This window comes from Agelaius tricolor, unplaced genomic scaffold (assembly GCF_023055355.1).
Source record: "Agelaius tricolor isolate 1412-34295 unplaced genomic scaffold, bAgeTri1.0.p SCAF_10, whole genome shotgun sequence".
Lineage (NCBI taxonomy): Eukaryota > Metazoa > Chordata > Aves > Passeriformes > Icteridae > Agelaius > Agelaius tricolor.
The window spans coordinates 7,938,840-7,962,522 of NW_027269270.1; the positions used below are offsets into that span (position 1 = coordinate 7,938,840).

At 40.9% G+C, this 23,683-nt stretch overlaps 2 protein-coding genes across 13 annotated transcripts in view; both read right to left on the minus strand.

Annotated features, from left to right (window-relative positions):
- Positions 1 to 2,945, minus strand: part of PGAP1 (post-GPI attachment to proteins inositol deacylase 1) — a 31,202-nt gene extending 28,257 nt beyond the window's left edge. The window contains 2 exon segments of the mRNA XM_071434552.1: positions 2,498 to 2,721; positions 2,724 to 2,945. Coding sequence (XP_071290653.1) covers positions 2,498 to 2,721; positions 2,724 to 2,847 — 348 coding nt within the window. The 5' untranslated portion in view covers positions 2,848 to 2,945.
- A 421-nt stretch (positions 2,946 to 3,366) lies between these two features.
- The window catches only part of ANKRD44 (ankyrin repeat domain 44), a 132,482-nt gene continuing 112,165 nt past the window's right edge, over positions 3,367 to 23,683 (minus strand). For 8 of the 12 annotated variants that reach the window (XM_071434562.1, XM_071434559.1, XM_071434561.1 and 5 more), the window contains 11 exons: positions 22,418 to 22,619; positions 18,584 to 18,662; positions 17,395 to 17,512; positions 16,535 to 16,751; positions 15,787 to 15,874; positions 14,839 to 14,922; positions 13,481 to 13,626; positions 12,602 to 12,684; positions 11,369 to 11,451; positions 10,184 to 10,275; positions 3,367 to 7,987 (listed from right to left, as the gene is read on the minus strand). In XM_071434562.1, the coding sequence (XP_071290663.1) occupies positions 7,722 to 7,987; positions 10,184 to 10,275; positions 11,369 to 11,451; positions 12,602 to 12,684; positions 13,481 to 13,626; positions 14,839 to 14,922; positions 15,787 to 15,874; positions 16,535 to 16,751; positions 17,395 to 17,512; positions 18,584 to 18,662; positions 22,418 to 22,619 (1,458 nt within the window). In that variant the 3' untranslated portion in view covers positions 3,367 to 7,721. Of the gene's footprint in view, positions 7,988 to 9,802; positions 9,875 to 10,183; positions 10,276 to 11,368; positions 11,452 to 12,601; positions 12,685 to 13,480; positions 13,627 to 14,838; positions 14,923 to 15,786; positions 15,875 to 16,534; positions 16,752 to 17,394; positions 17,513 to 18,583; positions 18,663 to 22,417; positions 22,620 to 23,683 lie in introns of all 12 variants that reach the window. The other 4 variants (XM_071434568.1, XM_071434566.1, XM_071434569.1 and 1 more) reach the window with 2 other exon arrangements.

A 23,683-nucleotide genomic window follows, 5' to 3' on the forward strand; every position in this document is an offset into this window, starting at 1 on the left:
TTTAAGCTTCATTCAGGGCTCATGTCTTCAGATCATCCTTTGGTCTTTTCCCTTTCTTCATCATCCTGCCTTTCCAGCTTCATTCATCTCACTGTCCCATTCTCATTTCTTTCTGCTGCTCCTTTTGGAAAGGCTTTCAAAATTATGTGAAAAAACCTTCAGCAGTTCCCATTACTAAACTAAGAGTGTCACCAAGATGTGCTTATATGACTTCCTGACAGATCAAATCAACTGTTCATCCACAGAAACTTCCTGGCTCATTGTCTTTTCAAAACTTTTATGGAACATAAAATTAACATGCTGTTCTTCCTTGGGGCATTGTCAAACACAAAAACCCACACAACCCATGAGAATTGTACTGTCAAAATACTGGGGAGTTGGGTTTTTTTTTTTTTGGTAAATCACAGTATTTAAATATTATAACAAAGTGGAAATGTATAACTCCAAAGGAAAAGAGACATTCATGTTCCATGACAGTGGGTTTAAATTGTGAATTCCCAAGACACTGCTTATGCAATCAGTTGTAGCAAGCTACAGCAACTTTTTACAATGTCAGTACAGGCTTGGTTTTTCACCCTGGTCCTGTAAGAAATTGGGTTTATGGGAACAAGTCCTCATTACTAACTTCTGAATCTCTTGCCAAGTACAGCTGAACAGGGCAAGGGCAGGTTAAATTCTAACACTGCAGTTCTAGAACTCATGCAAAAAAAGATGATTAATTACTAGGCAGACTGTGAGCTAACCCACACTGATGGGCACGAATGAAATGAAACTTCTTGTTTAATTGCTCAAGCAGCTATTTGTTTGTAATGTGACACCAATCCGGAAGCAAGGACAGGTACCTCCCACCGAAACTCCCACCCTGGGGTTTCCTAGGGAAGGCAGCACTGCCCACACAGCAGACACCTCCAACAATAAAAAGCTACGTGTAAAGTACAATACTTTAGCAAACCCAAACGAATTCACAATTTTCCCCCCAGCCCAAAGCACTGTTTTCTGCAGGGTAAAAGTGATGACACAGGAAGCAGAAATTCCAGAGGGCAATACAGCCAGCTGTGACTTGTATCTCCTGCATGGAACTACTGCTCACCTTTAAGCCTTGCATCCCACCTAAAGATGCCTGAGTTTAGGCTCTTACATAATGAGTAAATACAAAAGATGTGGCGGCAGACAAGAGTTTCAGGCACCCACCAATACCATCACACGGATTTTGCCAGTAACTTTCTGTTGGTTGGCTTCAGATTGAAGCTGAAGTAGGTTCTGGCTGCCAGGAGATCTCAAAACTTGCTGTGCAGTATTTAAGTACTTATAACTGCTTAAACGAATTTGTTCTACAGCACTGACAAAACAATCCCTGTAGCCATACCAAATTCCTCTTTTGTAGGCTAAGATGGCTATATCAAGGTTAGGAAATGAAGGTTACTAGACCCAAAAATTAACTTTCTGCTTCATTACGAATTTAGACACTGAAGTTTTGCTTTTCATCTTCTTTACTGTGCAAGCCAGCTTGCAACCTACTTCTGAACTGTGTTATTCAGAATAATTACTATTTTTCCCAACATAAATTAGATCTCAGATAATGAAAAATGAATGTTCAGAAGTCAACCAGTTATGCTTTTAAGAAGAGAGAAAATGCTGTAGTATTTACTACTATCAAAAAGAGAAATAGTTTTCTAACAACTGCGTGCTGCAGCATTAGCAGCGAACTTACTAACATGCATTTACATCCTTCCATTACTAAACCAGAATAGTGTGTGGAAAATATCAATTTTCTCAAACTGATCCCAGGTTTTCAAAGAGACTTCTACAAGGCTGTTAGCAAAACAAGAGGGACCTCAGAGGGATTTACAAGCTCTCCCATGTACCTTGTGGGACATGCCACCTCCGAAGTGCTCACCGAGAAGACTTTGCACCACTGCTCATCGCCTTGAGAGGTACACTACTAGTCAAAGCTCAGTTCTGCGCTTTTTTGACACACTGGCTACTCCTCACTAGGAAGTCAGGAGAAGGGCCATGAAGTGCAAGGCTCGGCCTCCTGGGCACTGCCAGTGCTGCCACGGGAGCTGGCCCAGCCCCTTCCTCGGCCAACACCCGTGTGAAACCCAACGTGCTGGGTTTCACAAAGCCACTCGGAGCTCCAGGCAGCGGCAGCTCTGACCGCGGGCAGGTTTTGCACGGCGGCAGCACGAAGCGCCCCGCAGGGTTACAGGTGGGCGGCTCTGCCACCGCCCCGTCCCCCCGAGGGGCACCGCCACACGACGGGGGCACAGCAGCGCGTCCTGCCAGCCCGGCCCCGCTCCCGCCCCAGCTGCCCGTGCCCCATTTACCGCCCTCCGCTCCAGCACGGCGGCGAGCCCCGAGTTCGGGGCTGTTCTCCCGGCCCATGGAAGCTGCGCCTCAGGCTCCCGGCTCCGGGCTCCGGGCTCCGGCCGCGGCGGGGCGGGCGGCACCGCCCCGGGAGCGGCAGGTCCCACCTGTTACACCCCGCCGTACTCACCAGGTACTCGGGGTACTCGTACATGTAGGTCATGCTGCACCGGTTCTCCTCGTAGAGGAACATCACGTCCCGCACGCCCAGCAGCACCAGGGCCGCCAGCGCCCCGTAGAAGAGCGCTGCCAGCGCGGGCAGCCGGCGGCCCGCCCGCCCCATGGCGCCCCGCGGAGCGGAGCGCTGCTCCCCGCGCGCACGGGCACGGCGGGGCGGGGCGGGGCGGGAGCGCCGCGCCCGGGAGGCGGAGCGGGAGGGCGGCCGGGCCGGCGCCTCAACCTGGCCGCCGCCGGCGCCAGGGGGCGGCCGCCATGTTGGGGAGGTCGGGCGGCCGCCGGGCCGAGGGGCCCGCCCGCCATGTCGCGGCTGGCGGGGGAGGCGTGTCCGCCATGATGGGGAGGGCGCCGCGCCGGGGCCGTGAGGGGGCGCGGCCGCTCGGCCCCGCAGCGCTCAGGAGGGCCCCGGGGCACAGCCAGCCCGGGCACAGCGCGGGCCAGCGCACCTTGCCGAAAATAAACCCGCGCACCCCGCTGGGCACGGACCCTTTGTTTGTTTGCTTTAATTCGGGTACTTTTGAGACCTTACTATCGCTGTCTTTAAGCTCTCTGCTGCATTTTAGTCCCTGTGGGACTGCTGCCCCAGCCGGCTGCAGGACACACCCAGCAGTAAAGTATTTAATGACTGAGAAAAAAAAATAAATTACTGTGGTGGTTTATTTTGTTCCCTCACCTTCCCCGAATCTACAGAGAAAGCAAAATCAGCTTTCTAGGGCAAGGGGTATTTACATATGAGGGAAGTAGGAAATAGTTGAATTTTCATCTTAACTGAGAAATACTTAAGCCTCCCCGGCTCCCCCAAGAGAAACAAAATTTACTCAGTTTTCCACTGTATTTGTACCATTTTTATTTGTAAAAATAACCATCTGAATGCATTGCAAGAGTAGTTTACAGTTAGGGTTCTTTATTACATTAATACAGCATTCAGTAGTTTAAAAAGTTACTAAACTGTGCTTGAGAAGATTCAGGTTAAATTCCAAGTCATTCAATGAATTAAGTTTTTTTTTCCTCATTTCATATGTGACATTTACCCAAGTCCTTAAACTTCAATTTACAAAAGCAAACAATACCGACAAAACCCCACCGAAACCATCAAACAATATTTTATATAGTTTATTACAAATGTTATGCAAAATATAACACTGGCACCAGATGCGTATCACCATGGTTTGTAAAGATATATTGCACATGCTAAAGCATAAAATATAAGACAAAACCTACAAAACATAAGATATTGGCTTTAATATGTAGATCACTGCATAAGAAATGCATAAAATTACATTTTATACACACACTCAAGATTGTCACTAGTTTAAAACGCCCTTTCCTATAACACTGACCTAAGTTTACTTTTTGTGTAATAAGAAAGCATTTTCAGCACTGCGAAAATTATACATTATTCCTATAGAAATTTAGCATATTAATTTTCATTTCAATGCAGGTAGAACATATGAAAAGAAGAAACACTTTATACATTCAAAGAAGGTCTGAAATGAAAATTTACTGGTAATATATTGCTTTTATAACACTCAAATGAAAAAAAAAAAAAAGACAAGTTCCACAAAACATTTCCATTATACACAAATATAAAAAGGCACTCTAATATTTCTTACATGACTAAGAATAAAAATCACAATTTTTTTTAAATCATCCTCAAATACATAACCAAGTTTCTCAACAGTACAATGGATAAACAATTCATTTCATGTGTTTGTTCTAATTCAATAACCTGGCAGTTGTTGACTGCATAAAAGTACCAAACACATTATGGTGCCCTTTTAGTAGCGATGAACAGAAATCCCCTGAGCTATTTCACAGCTATTTCAGGCAGTCCGGAGGTTGTAACTCAGAATTTACGAGAGAGACCTGGGAGCCCATCCTGCTCTGGATTCCACCTGCAGCTGTGGTTAAAATACAGGATGAAACGATCCTGCCAGCACACCCGGGGGGCAGGGAGCTGCCCCTCCGCAGGTGCCCTCTGCTGGATGCAGACACAGAAGCTGTCCACGTGTGTATGCTGCAGGATCCAGGGTTAAGTGCAACGATTCTGTATGATTACTCTTGTAAGGAGTCCGCAGAAAGGCAAGGAGATTATTTACAAGAGTAACATTACTCGCATGCTTATATACCTGCCCTAAACTGCACATTGATTTCTACATGTGATAAATTACAGATTAATGTGCCAGCATACAAAAAAAAGGGATTCTGGTAACTCACATGAGATGTGGGAGAGGCCAACACTGAGCACTTCCAGTGTCTCGCTTGTGGCAGTTTTCCTTCTAAATCCAGCGCCCTCCAGCACGACCTGTGCAGTGCCCTGGAGGTGAGTGGGCACAGCCTACGTTCCTGTGCTTTTTGGAATGCTGCATCCTGGCAGCATTGTGGGGTTTCATGGGTAAAGGTTGGATTTGGCTCCTGGAAGGACCAGCATGACTCAGAAATAAATCACCTCTGCTTCTGGGATGCAGCAGCTGTTGCACTCCACAATTACCAGTGTTACGAGGTATTGCAATTAGAAAAAGTTTTGGTAACTGGATGGGCAGCAGGTGAAAATACTGAAACTTTTAAAATGGCTGCTTAAAATAATATAACAACTTTTTATAAAGAGGGCTGGCTTTCTCTTAATGAAGCACTGTCATGTAGGACAGTGTAATTTTCTGTATTTCAGGGTGAGACTTATAACTAATCCTGCCAAGGAGCCTGCCTACATTTCTGCTTAAAATAAGATTAAAATGCTGATTCTGCTGTTAGACAGGTGGCAGCTACTTCCCATATGTTTGTTTTCAATGCCATCCTTCTACATAATAAAACCCCCAAAATTTGGGATTACTATTCATTTTGGAAGAGGCACCACAGAAAATTTTAACAAATGCTCTCTTCTCTTATTTTCAGTGTTTTAAGTAAGGTGGTTATTGCTATTCTGCAACCTTTAAAAGCAAAAATGCTGAGAAAAACTAATTAAAATGTTATTTGGTGCTATTTCTGAGGAGAAAACCAAGGTTGTAGGTTCTCTGTCATTCTACTGTAGAAACTACAGAGTTGAGAGAAAAGGGGTTTTTTTTGTTATAAACTTCGGAAGATTGCTAACGATCAAGGAAAAAATGCTCAATTTTAGTAAGGCAAAATAAACGTAATATTTATTTTTTTTTTCCTAATTAAAGGATTAAAATCTGCAAATAGATTTTCAACAATCCAGCAGAACAGGGCTAAAAACCGCAACTAAAATTCAAATCCTCACTTTTCCTTTACTCTGCCAAAAGCGAGCACCGAGGAAGCTCATCTCACCCTCCCAGCACAGACACAGGCCTGAGACAAGCTGAGTGTGAATGACAGGACTCCTTGCTCTGCCACAGCTGTGTGGGTTTTCTCACCTGTCTGGCAAGAGGCTGGACCCTTCTTAAGCTCTTTAACAAAGGAAGGTGTTTTGCTTTCTGCTTTTTCCCAACACAGACAGTGGACCTTTGCATTCCATACAAGATGGCCACTCTCCCAGTGTGCATCCGCCCTTCCTTTTTGCTCCTCAGGCCCTCAGTCTTGCCAGATTCACATTTCATTTCAGTATGCATGAATGCTAACTAGGAGAACAAGCCATAGTGATTTTTCCTGGGCATTTGTTTCATCTCAAATAAATAGAAACACATGTACATTAAAAGTATATGAACATATTCTTAAGTCTGGGAAAAAAACCCACCTGTGGTCAACACATCATCAGTTAAAAATGTCAACTTGAAACCTGTGTCATAAAATGTAAAATTCACCCAAAACTACTTTTACCTCAAAAGTTTATATTTTTATCATTTAGAAAAAACTACTTCATTATGTCACTCACATTTGAACAAAAAAATAAAAGTAGCAAAGTCTTCAACTGAATTACTGAAGCATTTTGGTCCTCTTGGTACGGCTGGTTAGTTCATGACAGTTTTTTGTTTGTGTTTATTTGTTTTTGTTTACAAAGTCTCATTCTTCCTTTTGTACATCTGTTGCAGAGGAGGGTCGGGGTCCATTTGACCTAGAAACTTTGGCAGAAGGAGTAAACATATTCACAAAGTTGACACTGCTTTAAAAGCTGGTGACAAAAGGCTTTTTAGCATCTATCTCTGGTCCCCTACACGGTACACTGCTATGTTTCTGGTGTTTGGTATTTCAACTTTTGGTGTTACGCTTTCATTGCTTTACCTTTGCTCTGTTAATCCAAACACTGGCAAAAGTATTTTAAAATTCAATACTGTTTACAGTAAAAATAAATTATTTAACCATAGAAAAGGAAAAAAGCGCCATTTAAGTTGGCAAATCATTAGAAACTTTTACGTGCACCTTTCTCTACGCATGATTTCTTCCCCCTCCCCTTTTTTTACTGGTACTGGATTCATGATTAATGGCTCAGGTGACAGAAACATCTAATGACCCTAATTCTGTAGTGCAAATAAACATTTGTGCTGAATTGAAAAAAAATAAGGGCCAAGTGATTAGCATTTTACAGAAGTGATGTTAATGGGAAAATATGGTGGGATGAGCAGAATTTGGCCTTCAGAGTTAACAACTACATTTTTCTAATTGTGTACTGCAACTAAGAACTGTAAAAAGTGCCTTCTGTACGTTTAAGTGCTTAATACAGGCAGAATGTAAAAGGTTTCATTTCCTGTAGAAAAGTAATACAGGCAGTTTTAAGATTACAACTTTACCTTTGGTTCATGTAAAAAAATTATCTAATTAACAGAGCCCCTGGAAGCAGGAAACAGACAAACATAGGAAAGGGGTGATGCTCGAATCTGTGAAGGTTATGCTGGAAATAGGATTGTGCACTAAAGGTGCAGCTAAAACATGAAAGAACTCTTTACAAACAGTTCCCTGTTTATTTGTGCTGTCAAAAAGAAAAAAGGCATTTTCTCTTTTTCTACTTAAAATAAGAGGTAGAGACTTTCCACAGGGGCACTTTGGGCCTAAAGAAAACATCAGGAAACTGAAAAGCTGCAGAACTCTAATAGGAATATGTTCCAGTAAATCCCTCTAATTTTGTTATTTAAAGGCTTGATTCTCATCAGCACTACAAATCTTTCAATACCTACTTGTCAAGAATAATAGTTAAGAATATAACTGTGGGATTTAAGCTGTTTAAAAAGACAAAAATTAAAGCTGAAACGAAACAATAACAAAAAAAGTTTTCGAATACCAATGAGTCAAAATGTTTCAGAATCCGAATCATTTTCATTGTACCCATCCTCTGTTCCTATGTTATTACTCAAGGGCTTATCATAAGAGTTAATGGTGCCCACAGCAGAGCCATCGCAGAGATGCATCCTGCCCAAATTGTCTTTTTTAAAACAAGCGAAGTTGAAAGCCGTCACTGAACTGGAGGGAGAAAAAGGCATCATGGTAGCCAAAATGAGTGCCAGGCAGTCAGCCACGTCTTTGTTAGGAGCACAAGCCAGGGCTGGCGTATGACCTGGGCACAAACGCAGACAAGGCAATGGTTAGTACTGAGGGCACCTGGGGCACCCGGCATTCCTCAGGTACATCTCTAGGGACACCGTGGGGATAGCATGGGGTTACACATGCCAGGCGTGTTACTCACTCTCACGGGACATGCTGGGAGAGACACTGGGGGCACTGCAGTCACCGGGACTACAACAAGCACTGCTTGTGTGAAACCAGGCAGCAAACACTGCGCCAGGTCAACCACAGCTAAACACAGTTCTACAGCACACACAGCATGGCCAGTACAGAACACAGGGACTGCAGCAACAGGGACAGAAACTGCCATCGCTTCTGTGTGCATGAACGAGTCTCATTCTGAGAACAACAGCTTGCATTAAACATGAAAGATATTCGTTTAAAAACTTTTAATAAGCGAACAATTTTAAAGATTGATCAGTTGAGTATCTACTCAATTTGGCAAGCAGTTTATTTAGGAATTATATTATAAAATAATTAGACCAGTGCAGGGGGTACATGGATAGCAGGTGTGACTGGATGTTTAGTTACCCAACTAAACATGGATGTTTAGTTACCCAACTAAACATGGATGTTTAGTTACCCAACTAAACATGGATGTTTAGTTACCCAACTATACACTGTGTTAGAAGGATATTAGCTGTATTCAGCAAGCATGGCATACACTTCAAATACACAGCTAATAAGACTCCAGTGTCAGTCAAAGGACTGGGGAGCTATTAGAAGCTTGTCTTCACTGCAGTTTAACTTGGGTCCTGTCCAATCACTGCCCTAAAGCAGCTCTTCATGTACATGAGCCCTGGAAGCCAGTGTGCTCATTACACTTACTGTCTGTACATTTTACATGCTGCTGTGCAGAACTCCAGCCCTTTCCAACAAATCCTCCTTTTATGCTAAGAGCTGAAAAATTCTTTTGCAGATGGTTAAATCTTCAGCCCTGCAGCAATAATAATGCAAGGCAGTGGCCACTTCTGGTACCTACTGCCTCAAGGAAGCCAAGATCTGCAGCACAGATGAACTTGGTAAGCAAAAAGTGAATTCAGTTTTGTTGCAAAATACCCACATTTAAGCACTGATTGCAGTCAGTGCATTTCCTCTTCCATGTGTTCCAAGTGTTGAATATTCTTTAGATCTGTGAATGTGCTAAGGTTCTACTTGAACATCTCTCTTTTCAAATGTGTATGCTGTTTCTAGAAAAACTAAATGTGTATAAAATTTAAATCTAATTGTCATTTGTTATATACAAATTAGCTGGACCTGTATGCACTGTTTTAAGGATAAAATCTGTGATTAGAAGACAGTCTGGTTCATTTTTCTGTCCCCTGTCTCAAAAGTGAGGTTAGGGTCAGATGACTTCTGTGGAACTCATTCACGCAAGTATAGCTAAGTAGCATTTGGCTCAGAGTAAATACCAATCAGCTCTTTTCATCCACAGATCTCAAATGTCTTGCAATGATAGGTGAGTAGTTTTATTTATTTTATTTAGTGTTACTTTACAGATATGGAAAGATACCCAATTGTTACATTAATGCCATGAAGTTATTATTGTGAGAAAGACCAACTTATTTCAGGAAGATATTTTTAAAAATTATAATTGTAGAATCATATCCCTCTATGGTTCCTTATAATTTTTAGGGGAGGACTTCACTGAAGTCTGAAATAAAATTATTTAATTTAGTAACCAATTATGTATTTTTGAGACAACAGTAATTTAATTGCATCTTGGTCAGATAATTGGCAAGCACAAGGATTGATCTCAGAATGAGCTGGGACACACTCAAACACATGTTGATGGTTTTCTTCCTACCCATTAAAACATGCGCTGATTGAATGCAAATTCCTTAATTCTTCTGCAAGGCGTCAGAATTATCCGGTGCCACTTGCATGTTTAGGAAATTCAAGTTACCACTGCACTCAGGCATTAAAAAAGACTAGCTGTTGACAGTACATGCAAAATGAACAGTAAAAGGGGCCACTGTGATGTTTAAAGTAGATTCTTATACTAAAGAAAGAGTATCTTTTAATTTTCCTTCATTTTAATAGGTACTCACACAATTCATTGTCTGTTCTTGGAAGGATAAAAGCATCAATGAAGTCTATCATTACCTTTTAAGTCTATTGCTTCAGTCTGTTGTAAAATTACCTGTTGGGTCCCACTGAAGATTGTCATAGTGTATCATTTACTTACCATTTTCATCTACTGCCAGGACACAGGCCCCTTTGGCCAGCAACTCTTCAACCACCATCTTTAGGCCATTTCGTGCAGCAATATGAAGAGGTCTACAAAAACATAACAACTAAATTCAACTTCAGTTTACAACAGATTTTCTAAACAAAGTTAGGCAATGCTTAAAGCATATTGAGCATGTGAAACATAATGGTTTCCTTCCTTGGATCATTAGAATTATATCGTAGACACTAAATTTTACTGCAGCCTTTGAAATAATTGACATGTTCCACATCTATAAAAACAAGAATTTTTTTGTGCAAGCACGCCATTGCTTAATACTTTCCAGCCTAAAGACTTTATTTAAAAGGTTCTCATTTTTGCACTGTTTGCAGCACACAATTGATGTTTAAAAGGAAAAGGAATCCAAGACTGAATAAATGCCTGTGTTCTGTCCTTAATTCTGGCTGCTACAGGCTGTTCAATATAATTGTATTGCCTTTTTATCCTTGAATACTCAATTGCTAATCTCTGCTACTGCAGAGGAGCTGGAAATTAAAAATAGCCATTGGTTTGCTCCTTTCCTGGCCCAACACCCAATGCTCTGGTTTGGGGACAGCTAGCAGGACAAGAAAAAACATTTTCATGTTGGAAGAGGGGGAAAAAGGGCTAAGATGGAATAAATTCTTCTGCAAGCTCTAGGTGATTTGCCACCTGAACTCATGGTTGAATCTCCTGTGGTGGGATTCCCCATGCCAACAAACAGTTGCAGCTGATAACATATGCTATGGACAGAAGTTGCACATAAAATATTACCTAAAAAACCTTCAGAGAACTAAATGACAGACACTTGTCTGTCTAAGTAAGTCTAAATAAATTATTTAAATTTGGGGTGAAGCTCAAAAAGCTAGAAAATGCCAGATGTACACTTACACATTCACATGATTAACAGACATTTTGATATAGTTTTTAAATAAATGACCTCATATAATTTTTCCACCAGATCATGCATAGAAATGGCATGAGCAGAATCAAAATTAAAAGTGAGACTGCAATACAGTTTGGGTCTTTTTCAAGGGAAAGCATTCCAAAAAATCAGAAATTACCTTTACTGTTCTATTAAGTAATCTGAGACATGAATTTGAAATGGTAAACTGGAATATTCTGGTAAATCCACTGAACTTGAGAGGATCAGGCTATACTTACGTCTGCAATGCATTATTTTTTGCATTAATAAGGCTCTGTTCTTGGATCTTGTCAAGTATTAACAAGGCACATTTTTCATGACCCTGTAGTCAGGGAAAAAACCCAAAAGCGTTAATTTGCTGAGGAGTTTGAAATTGAAGCAAAAGAAACGTTACATAATAAAAGTGAAATTTAATAACTCAATTGAAATATAAAAGATGCTGCTCAGTCAGCCTGTGTAGAAGGTGAACTAAGTGAGTCCTAAAATACCATTTGTGAAACACGACTGCTGGGATGTTTGAGCACATTTAGAAATGCAGACACTCACCTGTCTTTCAACCCTGCATTCATTAAATATGAATTCACTTCCTCAGCTTTCAGAGAATGCTGTTTTCTCTTGAGTGAACATTCAGTGGATGATTTATCAGAACTACACAGTGAGAGAGAATGCTTTCATCTCAGAAACGAATACCACACTCTGTGGCTCTTTAAATGCCTTTCTGTATTATTAATAAGCTGCTAGAAAACCTCTTCCTTGTCAGAGAGCTCTAACAAAGGAACTTTGGGAATAATACAGATCCAGGCCTTATTTCTGATCCTGTTTCTGCACCACAAGTTGCAGATGCTGAGCCTACAGTCCTGGCAGGGGAAGAGCTGCCTGAAGGACCTTGAGAATTCAGCAAGGCTCATGTGTCTGCAGAAACTGGAGTAATATGATCACACTGGAATCCAATCTGTGGGTAGGAGCAAAAGAAGAGGAAAGGGAATCCTCTGTGCATATTTTCTTGCAGAAATAGCAGTAGAAATTGGAATTAAGAGGAAGAAGGCTTAGGAAGAGACACCATCACCCATCTAATCAATGTGAAACCTCTGGTTTCACTCCTGCTTTGTTAAGAGAAAATTTTGGTCTCCTTTCACAGGAATTGGAGATAAATAAAAAATAATTTTATTTTTCTTTGTTATTAAACCTTTTAAGCTGTTTTACAGTGAGATTATGTAGTAAAACTTTAAAGGGTTTCCTTTACTTCTCTTAGTGTCACTTACTTATGTTTCAGCTGTCATAAGAGCCATGCCTATTTCTCAATGTACAATACTTTAAAACAGACAAGAGAAAAAGCTTGGAACAACTTTCCCTTCCTCACCACAAATGTGACCACCACATTTCCACTGCAGAAAAAAAATTGGGAGCATAAACACACACATACATTCATATGGACTGATGAGAATAAAAGCACAGAGAGCTGTTCAACTTACTTTACTGCTAGCCAAGTGCAAAGATGTATTTAATTCCTTATCTTTTAATGTCAGGTCAGCCTTGGCAATGTTCACCAAAAAGTCTGAGGTATAAAGTAGAAATCAATGAAGAAATCCAATGGGCAGATGAACATGTCAAAAGAGAGGAAAAAATTACTATTTCAATATACATGTGCATAGAGACTAATCAGTTAAGTCTTTATATGATGTAAGCCTTATAATAATGAAATTAGTGAATGAGAACAGACTAATCTTGTGCAGTTAATCAGCAGGCAAATGCAGAGCTAACAGCTTGTTTGTGGTGCCCCAAACTGTCAAACATATATTGATCTTAATTTATTTATGAACTTCCCTATTTGTAGATCAGCATTTTTAGCCTGAATCCTCTGCCTCAGAACAACTGTAAATCCTGCTTTGAGAGGACTAAGGGGATATAAAGAACTTGGGGTGCAGCCTGTGCTGTTGAAGCTAGAGAAAAGGTAATTCTGCAAAGCCCATAAGGTCCCCAATCAGTGTGCCTGTGGCACATAGTAGCTGCCTTTTCAAGAATGGGGCTTCCTATAAAACAGGATGGAAAAGCTTACATAATCTTTTTAATACATGCAGCTTTACTGCTCCTCAAAATCAAGGAAGTAAAGGAGAACAGAATTACTACTGCCCTCGTGCTCTTGGGAGGAAGAAAGACTCAGAATTGTTATTGCAAATATTCACTAAGACTGCAGAGAAAGTAGCATTTTTAATGGATGAAAAGCTATCTTCTCGCAGAAGGACATGATGCACACAATCCATTTTCCTTGCTGAGTTCTGCCAGGATGCCAGGGCTCCCCTGTGGGGCAGGAGTGCCGGACAGAGGGCAGGGCCAGGGCAGCGGTCACTCACCGACGGCGCCCAGGTGCCCGCCGTGCGCTGCCATCATGAGCGGCGTCCTGCCCGCGCGGTCGGCCGCGTTCACCCGCGCGCTGTGGCTCAGCAGCAGCTGCAGGCACTCCACGTGGTCAGCAAAGGCTGCGGCGTGCAGGGGAGTCCTGGGGAGCAACACCCACACAGCTACAGAGGGGCAACAGCCCAAGCCCCCCAAAAACCTCCACGTGCAAGAGGTTTCAGGGCTTTTCCCTGTCAGAGTTATCACCATAAGAAGGTTGTAGTAGCAGCAGCTGAAGTAAGTTAAATAATATTTCCAGTCTCCAAAGGTGGATATGATAGTGTGGAGATATGACGCTGTGAAGAATCTTGTATTGGCAGCCTATTTATTTTAATAGAGGATATTGTGTAACATGAGAAGCAGTACAATCCCTCGTCCTTATTAATCTGATTTTACTTTTTAGCAAGCCTCAGTTGGGAAGAACTATCAGAAAAGAATAGATTCATTATTTTAAAAAATTTAAATATTTTGAATTGTAGTCAAAGACACTGCAGCAACAAGCCACAAATAACTACACTACTATAAAGGGCAGAAGGAATTCAATCCACCTTGAAGGTTATCAGTTTCTACAAGACAAAGACATTGGAATTCATTCCCTGTGGCTCTTTGGCATTTTGGGTCGGAAGGGTGACTGCTAGAGATGAAAGATAGTTGGTACACAGCCCAGCTCAGTGCTGCTTCTGTTTTGCTTATCAGCAAAGGTGAGGTGCTCTTATCCTCACAGAATTATGTAATTACTGAGGGTATTAAATTTGTTCTAATCAAAGAAAACAATAAGTGTTCACTTTTTAGAACTTTAGCAATTTTAATTAAATATATACATATATGGTGAGGAGATTCTCAATGTGACAAATAAAGGATTGGGCTGAATGCCCATCTCTTGCTGTAATAATTTTATTTTCCTGGGTAAATATTCTCAGCTGTGTGCCCTGAGAATGCCAACATAACATGGAAACCATTAATGAAATACTTTTCTGTATGTACATAATATCACTCCATTTAGCAAAGATAAATGTGTTTAAACATTTAACAAAGCAAACAGGTCCAGGGAAACGGCCTATAGCCATAGCAGTTCTAAACTAACAAAATACTATTACTTCTATATTTTTTCATATGCACTCTGACATTGAATATTTCATATTCTTGCTTCAAGTGAGACACCTTTTAGCTGTGCTGTAAACTGCTGTCTGAAAGAGTCAGCATGACAAGTCTTAGCTCAACCATAGCAGATAAGGATTAGTGCCAGAGGTTCAGAAAGAACTATGAAAAATACTAAATGGAGTCATGAGATGCAATTTGTCCAAGGAACTGTTACCTTCCTTTGTCATCCTCACAGTTGACAATGCTGGCATCGATGGCTCCAATGAGTAGTGATGCACAGTTTTCATGATCATTGATTCTGCCAAAGAAAACACATTTTTAAAAGGCCATGTCTACATATTTTTCACTTTCCAATATTGGTTTACTTGACTGCCCATTAATATTTCTTAGTGGTTATTTCTAAGTTACCCTAATATGCCTTTGTCTTAATGCTTTTAGTCACACTTCTGCATATTCATAATTTCTCCTTTTAACCAAACTGCATCTGCTATGATGGATTTCAGTCTCTAAAGCAAAGCTGATGCGTAATTCACTATGCACCAAGGTAATTTCCAAGTCCAGAACAAAGCTAGGATTAAAACCTTAATATCTTAAAATCCTTAGCCTGTATGTAAAACACCCCTGGGCCTGGAAAGCACTCAGTCATAGACACTTACATAAAGAGAGATTTATTCTAATGTTTAAGGTACTGAAACCTACATCTCCTTCCAACTCACACATTTGGTACTTTGATTTGATGGATGTGTTCAATTAACACTTTTTCTGGGTTCTGCTAATTTGTCTCATTTCTTTATGAAAATGAACAGCATTTAGTAACAGTAGTAGACACACAGCATAGGTAACACACTTCCACATTGGATTAAAAGCTATTTTAATTTTAAATTTGCACACATGTTTAAATTGCACACATTTTATTAGTCTTGAAAATTGCATACTCGTTTAAAATAATACAAATACTGAATTTTTTTTCAAAGCTAATTACTAGAAATTCTCATTTAAAATAATATGTTTCAGCCAAAAGAATTTTATTTCAAGTGATCAGCTTTAAAATCATTTACTCATGCAAATAATTTCCAAAAAAGCTTGGTTTATTCTCATAGTGCTACTTTCTGCAGACATATCCTAAAGCAACACTCAGTTGTTACTGGAGATTTCTACTTACACGGCACAGTGCAATGGAGAGAAGCTATTACCATAGAACTTGTGGAAAAGTTTTTGTTCCAATAGTACCTCTATGCAGTTTTCATGACCTGTGAGAGAGCAGATATTTCACAGTGTTGCACAAAGCAGGTAGTTCACTTAATTCATATTGGGCTTACATAGGTTGGAATCTAACACTTTTAAGGTCAAAATTGAACATGATGTGTATATAAGCTCTTACGTGATAAATCAGAGGATTTTTAAATTTTATGGCAGCAGCAAGAGAGATCTGGGCTAATATTAGCATTTATTAAGAAAAAAGGAAAGCAAAAAAGCTCTTTTTAATGTGGTGTCATGTATGTTGCATTACATCCAAAGCTTAAATGTCAGTACTGAGAAGCTTTATCCTTATATCAAAGAAGCTTTATCCTTACATCAAGCAATGAGTTCAGATTATCCATTTTAGAATAATCAGTTCAGTTCAGAATATCCATCTATTCACATGGTCTCTTACACCAAGAGCTCAAAGGAGCATTCCTGGTCACACAGAAATCAATTACAGCATGGACATGAATAAAACCAGAATTTCATCCTGGCTTCTTGTGACTTGGAGCAGACGAGCCGCAAAGTCCCTGGGAGCTACGAACTGAAGGGTGCACACAGCAAATGCTAGGACAGACAGCACACAGGGTTCATTTGCCTCTTCATTGCAAGCTCCTCCACCAGCTCCCTCCAAGCTGACCCTGGCAGCAGCCCCGGGAGAGCCTTACCATTGTAGGAAGCCCAGTGCAGGGGCGTGTAGCCCTGGTTGTCCTTGAGGCTGCAGTCCTCCTCGGCAAGTGCCACCTGCAGCAACTCGCTCAGCCACGTGGCGTGACCCCGAGCTGCTGCAAAGTGCAGAGGGGTCCTGCCTCTGGCATCTTTACACAAAATAGAGACTTCTTTCTCTAACAGCATCTGAACACATTCTTCATGCCCAGTCATGATCTGGTAACAAAGAAAGGAGTAAAGAGGTTGACGTAACACAGATTCTTGCCCCAAAAATGCAATGTGATTGACACCTGTGAACATGAAATGTGTGGATGGAATTCAGCAGGCAGAGATGAGAGTCCCTTTGCTCACCTGCTGAACTGCTCACTGCAGTTATCATAAAGTTCTGTATAAATATCATCCCTTGCATCAGCTCCACATTGGGTAAGAAGCTAGACTTAGCTAGGAAAGTCAGCTTAGTCAAGCTGGACTAGAAAAGATTAGACCTACCTCAAGTTTCACTGCCTCTAGAAAAAATCTTACAGGACTTGCACCATTCCAAGAAATATGAAAGTAACTACTGGCCAGTTCTTTCAAAGAAATTATTTTCAGAATTCTTAAGCTGGTCAGTTACAAGAATAATGAGTTATTATAGAGTGTCTAGAGAAAAAAAAAAGTGATCTAATCATTATTAACACAAATGTGAAATAAAAGCAAAGCATTATTAAGAGCAGATCTGCCTTGCTTTGCATCTCATTGATTATGCTTGGTCATGTTTCCAATCATTTACAGTGTTCTCTAGATTTAAACATCCCTGTACTTATAAGTGAGTTGTAGTCACAGCAAAACAAATAATAAAGGATTATAAAAATTAAGTCACCCCACGATGTAAAGCTGTGCATCCCAGGAGATCAGCTGCATCTACAGATGCTTCTTTTTCAAGTAATAAAGAAACAGCATCAATGTGCCCATATGCCACTGCAAGCATTAATGGAGTTCTAGGGAAAAAACAAACAAACAAACAAACAGAGCAGTCATAGCTATAAAATGGGATACTATTTGTCCCTGCTAACTTACACAGAGAAATCAGGAAGCTCTGCATTTCTTCCCACTCCTACCCATGAACCCATTTCTTTTCCCCATACTCATATATGACACCCAAGTGAAGACCTTTAGTATGAAATTATTGAGATGTTTAACAACCAACTGCCAGGACTGAAATAGTAACAAACCCACTTGTAAGCAGTTTACAGAGCAACACCATTCAAGACAATCTGTTCCCTTAATAACCTACAATTACTGTCACCTCCAGTGACACAGGAGTTTTACAATACCAAGTCTTGTGAATGCCTGTCCTTGCTAGTTACCAAGATGACAATGACCCAAAGTATTTCTTTTGCAAATGCTGCACATTTGCTTAAAGGGGATGAAGAGACCTGAGGGAAATATTCAAGCTAAAAGTTAGACTAACATATCTTTCATTTGGTTCTGAACAAGATCTATTCTCCATCTGGTTTTAGGCAGACTAATGCCATTTAAAATTAAATGTGCAGACATTATATGTACAACATTATATGTTCCAGACACCCCAAATGAGTTTCTTAAACTATTCACATTTTCACTTTAAAAATGTATCTTATTTTCCCTCTATAACAGCCATTTAAGAAGCAGTAAAGTTTTTGTAGGAACATCTCAGATGCATATGTCACCTCAAATAAACACTGTGTCCTACTGCACCAGTCTAATGTATCAAATAAACCCTAGAATAGCAATCTTTTAGAAAGAAGATGACTTTATAGAAATATCTCAGCAGCCTGTTCACTTTTTATTGAATCTGGCCCTCAACATCTATAAAAGACTGTTTAAAGTATGGAGCAGAGGCTAAGATTAATGATTAGTCCTTTCCACATGGCTTACATCAACTAAATGCGTACTTTGTAATCTCTGCCAAATTCTATGAGGAGAAGTGCAGGAAATACAGTGTTTCAAGTAAGTACTTTTTTTGTGAGAAATAGGAGATGCTATTTGAATTACAGAGCTGAAAAAAAAAGCCCACAAAGAAAACTTACTGTCCTTTGGCGTCTGTCACATCAGGGTTGTCTGCAACCTCCAGCAACAACCGTAAACAAGGTGTATGGCCATTAATGACTGTAAAGGAAAAAAATGTATTTAATTTCAGATATTTTTCCACTGGAATGCTTAGGGATAAGAAATGCCCTTATAAACAAGGAAAATACTCCACCATATAACAGATCAACATTCCCCCAATTTTCATTTAACTTGTGCCAGTGAAATGGTGAGCTGTTTTTTCCTTGACCTCATGAAGGTGAGGACTGGTTCTCTTAGATACAAAAATCCCAAATGAGTAAAACAGAAATTGTGATATTCCCTTCTGAGAAGATTTCTACTAAAGCAGACAGCATTTCAAAATCCCCTAGACTGAGCAGGCAGGCAAGGCTTTCTTTGCTCAGGGTTGGAACACAGCAGGAAGAACATTGTCAAGGCTCCTTAATTTTATCTGCACTGTACAAGTGAGTACTTCACTGCTGCTATGAAAAAAAAATCTGTAAAGAATGACCAATGAAACAAATGCCATATTCATAAAAGCACAGAACACCAGAGACTAAAATTCCTTTGAGATTATCCATTTTATCAAAAATAAGACTTATCAAAACATTTGGGTTTAGTGGTGTTTGGGGATTTTGCTGGGGGGGGGGAATATTTGGGGAGGTTTTTTTGGGTTTTGTTGTTTTGGGTTTTTTATGTAACCCATTGCTGCTATGAAACAGCTTTGAGTCTCTACATTCTGTAGGGCCTGACACTGAATCCCATCTGTGTGTCAGCTGGCTCTAAGGCTTCAGACTTTCATGGGATGAAGAGACTGATATTTTCTTCTTTGAAAAACAATTCCTGTGCTCAGTAGATACACGTTGTGTTCTTATTACAGCAAGTCATGCATTCACACTGCCTACACCCTGTGGGCTGAGGCAAAACCCTTGGACACCACCTATGTCACATCATGCTGGCAGAGAAACTGGTGCACATCATCACATTTAAATTACTCATCCAAAAATAATCTTAGTTGATTTACCCAGAAAAATAAAAGGCATTTTTAGTTATTTACCACTAAATAATGACATATAGATAACATGTAAACAGTTCTGCAGGGCTGGTGATTCACTGGATTGAGGGGGGAAATAAAGGTCTGTTCTTTTTCCCAGCAGGAGGAAGAGAAATCATAACTTGTTCACAAAGATGTGTGAAAATGATTTTGGTAAATGAGTTTCAGAAGAGATTCTCCCAGGAACTCCTAGGAGCTGACCCAGTGATTGCTAAGCATTACAGACCCTGCAGGGAACATTAGTTTTGCCAACAGACCCACAACACTAACACCAGGGGAACACTTGCAATGGATTCCCCAGCCTAGCCAGAGGAGAGGCTGGTGGTAATGAAATTACACAGGGAACATATCATTTGGGCAAAGGAAATTCTCCATGTTATGAAGCCAGAGGAAGTCTATTACTTCATGGGTACAGTCAGAAAAAAGAAACACTTCATTAGGTGAGTTCTCAAGTCACAAATCCCTTTACTGACACAAAGGTGCAGAATTCTGTCATCCAATCCACCACTGAGGCCTCCTGAGCTCAGTGTTCAGCAATTATGCTGGTGTAATGAGAAGGAATGAGGGCAAACAAGTTGAAGGGGATGGGCACACATTGCCTTCGTGTTTCTTCCCGGTGCAGCACGAGCAAGTGCTCATTCTGTGTGTGCAAATGCACGCTGGCACTCAGGGGAATCATTCAGCAAGAATTCTGCTGGATTTCTCAGGAGGCACCAGCTGACCTCGCACACCTGCAGCACAGACTCCGAACGTCCAGCAGCTCCCAGCAGGTGGCACCAGCCTTGCTCCAACACTCTTCCTCCCTGGGAACGGCAGCATGGAAACGGGCACTCTGCAGGGGGATGTCTGGAGCAGGGGGGGGTAGGAGCTTTACCCAGAGATCATTTCCACAGAACTCTACAGAGCTCTTGAGTGGAGGGTTCTAAACGTTGTCTTAATGAATATTTACCTGAAGTGCACTTAACTCACATTTGAAAGTTTTCAAATTCATGCCAGTGGTGAATTTCCTTTACTAAGGAGTTCAAATACTCGACCCGTCTGTGCATTACTTTCCATTCTGCTCAAGGTACATGTTCCCTTTTGTGTCTCATTCCTGGGTAGGATTTTTTGCCTTTTTTCTTGGTTGGGTTTTTTCTATATGTGTGTGTTTGCTTTTAACACATATCTATCTGACTTATTTTGCTTCACTGCAAATTTAAAGAACAATTTATTTGCACTCCTGGGAATGCTTTGTAATCTGAGAAGCGAAAAGCATAATGGACCAGAAAAGTCTGCAATGAATCTTCCTACTGGTTTCACATGGAAGGCACTCAATACTACAGTGATGGAGGTGATTAAAAAACAAATTAAAAGGGGGTGGGGGGAACACAATCTGAAATTATGTGAAGGTAAGAAAAGTGTGTATTAAAATAACATCTTCCATTCAACAAATGTACTCAATTTATTCAACAGATTAGTATTTTAAGTCAGAGCTGCTAACAAAAATACGGCTTTGTTACCATTCACTGTACTGAAGTACTGAAGAACCTTTATGGTTCAGTTGTGACAGCTGGAAACTTATGTCACTATAACCACATTTTTAAATAAATGCAAATCTTTGCTATAGTGATGACGTGCCAGACAGTCACACCTTGTTCACATCAGATCCCAGGATATGTTTGAAGTAACTACAGGGAAAGCTCTTGATCACCCCAGCTTAGTTTTGTGGTAGCACTAATATTGATTTCAATTAATTAAACCATCAGTATTTATCATGGGGAGGAATGTTCTGAGTTCTGATGCAAAGTTTAAGCAGACAGGAAGCATTTTTAGTATGCAGTATGGGTCTGTTACGAGCATTTCCTTCAGTACTGCAGACAAAATTGCTAAGTCTATTTGACCTCTGTTTCTAGGTTGCACTTACATGATCACACACAGAATAACCTGATACTACAGAATATATATGCATTTCAGCAAGATTAAAAGATAAGCAGGAAAACAATTAAGTCTGGTCCTGAATTAATTATCCACGTGGTATTAATTTTCCTTCCCACTAGAGGCCACTGCTACCCTGCACGGAGCCCCTCCTGGACCAGCAGAGGAGACACAATCCCTTTGGCACCTCTGCATGTTTACCTGACAGGTACCTGTCAAATAATAACCATCAAATCAATGACAAAGTCTACATTTCCCAGCTCATTTTGCATGTTACATAATTAACACCCCACACATGAGGAAAGGAGCAGGCTGCCAGCAAGTGCAAGTTTGCAGGCTGGCTCAGGAGGAGGAGCCTGAAAGAGGGGGGTGAATTTCTGTGGTGTTGCCACTGCAAATGGGTGCAAGTTTTGAACACCAGAACATTTTCATTGCCAATCAGAGCCCACATCTATTTTTCAACCCTTCTTCCAAAGGAGAAGCAGCGAGGCAAGTGTTCCCTCTTCCCCTGATTATTTGGCTGAAGAAGCAGCAAGGGAAGGTGTCATGAGGGAAACATCACACCTCCTCAAGAGTAGGTGGTGACAGAGAGGGGCAAGCAGGTAAGGGCAGAGCAGTAGTGGTATGCAAAAATATGGGATTCTGTATGAGGGATGACTGAACCACAGGGGTAGAGGAGAAAAAGATGAATGAAACAGCAGAGAAATGGTTTAAATGTACAACATCAGCAAAAAAGTATCACTCCTCAGGACATGTGAGAATGTTCCTCCCTTTAGAAGAAATGTGCATAGCAACAGCAGGTAAGTAAATGTACCTGCTTCAGTGTGGGAGGGTTCACACCACAAGAGCAGCATAAGATCACACTCACCTGAGGCATGGAGGGGGGTCCTTTTGGTGACATTGTCCTTTACAGTGACAGAAGCACCCTGGCTGATGAGAGCTTCCACACACTCTGCATGTCCTCTGAATGCAGCCAAGTCCAGAGCAGTGCGTCCCTTGTCATCCTTGATATCCAGATCCACCAGAGATTGCAGAAGCACCTCCAGAGCTTGATGATGACCATTATAGGCCTAGAATTATGAAATGTGTCATGTAAAGGACACAACTCCTGTCTTTCAAAGACCTTTCCTATAAATTGTGAATAAAATCCAGCCCTTTCAATGTCTCCTAAACACAACAGAAATCTGTTTTATTGATTCCTTATGACTCTCTCTTCAGCCTGAAAGGATTTTTCCAAATTACACTGTACCCAAGAAATTTAAAAATTCCTAGAGTTTAGGAAAAGAAATTATGATTCTTGATTTGCTCCAACCTTCTAGTACAATCCAAAGTGAGGAAATTTCAGGCAATAATTTGCCAAGCCAGCACAGGTCAATCAGCAATTCATTTTCCACATGCTACAGTATCTGACAGGGAAACATTTGCTTCAAAAACCAGATTTACTAGAGAGCTCCATGGATTATCACCTGACTGGTGCTGAATTCGACACATGTGCTGGTCTCCAATTAAAAAAAAAGTGATTCTCAAACCAGATTATTGTGCAAATACAAACTTGACCTGCTGTTTACAGCTGAGGCTTCATGGAGAATTCCTGCCAGCAGGGTCATTTGGTAAAACAACTCCAGTGAACAAGCAGATGCACTTCCAGACCTACAGCCACCCTGGGGTCAGCAGCACAAACAGGGGCAGCATTGCAAAAACCCAGTGAACAGTGCCAGAAATTGGAAATGTTTTGTTCAGCTTTGTAGGGCTTGCCCTCCTCTCCTCACTGCTGTATCAGAGCATCCTTTTTATTTACAGCCAGTTGTATAGTTAGTGTTATCAGAGTTGTTGAAGCTGTGAACTCGCCATGCCTAAAGACATTGAAACTGCTGGATCCTGTTGTGATATGCCAGTGTCCATAGCATTCTCACAGGGCACTGCTGGGCTTTAAATGCTGTCCCACACCCTGCTGGGTACCAAACAGTCTTTTTGCACTGCACCTCTCCACCAGAACATCAGAGAATCTCATTCCATGAGCAAAGCCTAGGCTCAAGCTTTGGCCACATATTTGTAACCTGGTTCTAAATACAAGTGTGAATTTCCATTTAATTTCACTTCAGTGTCAGTGTCATCTTCTTAGCCAAGTGTTAGA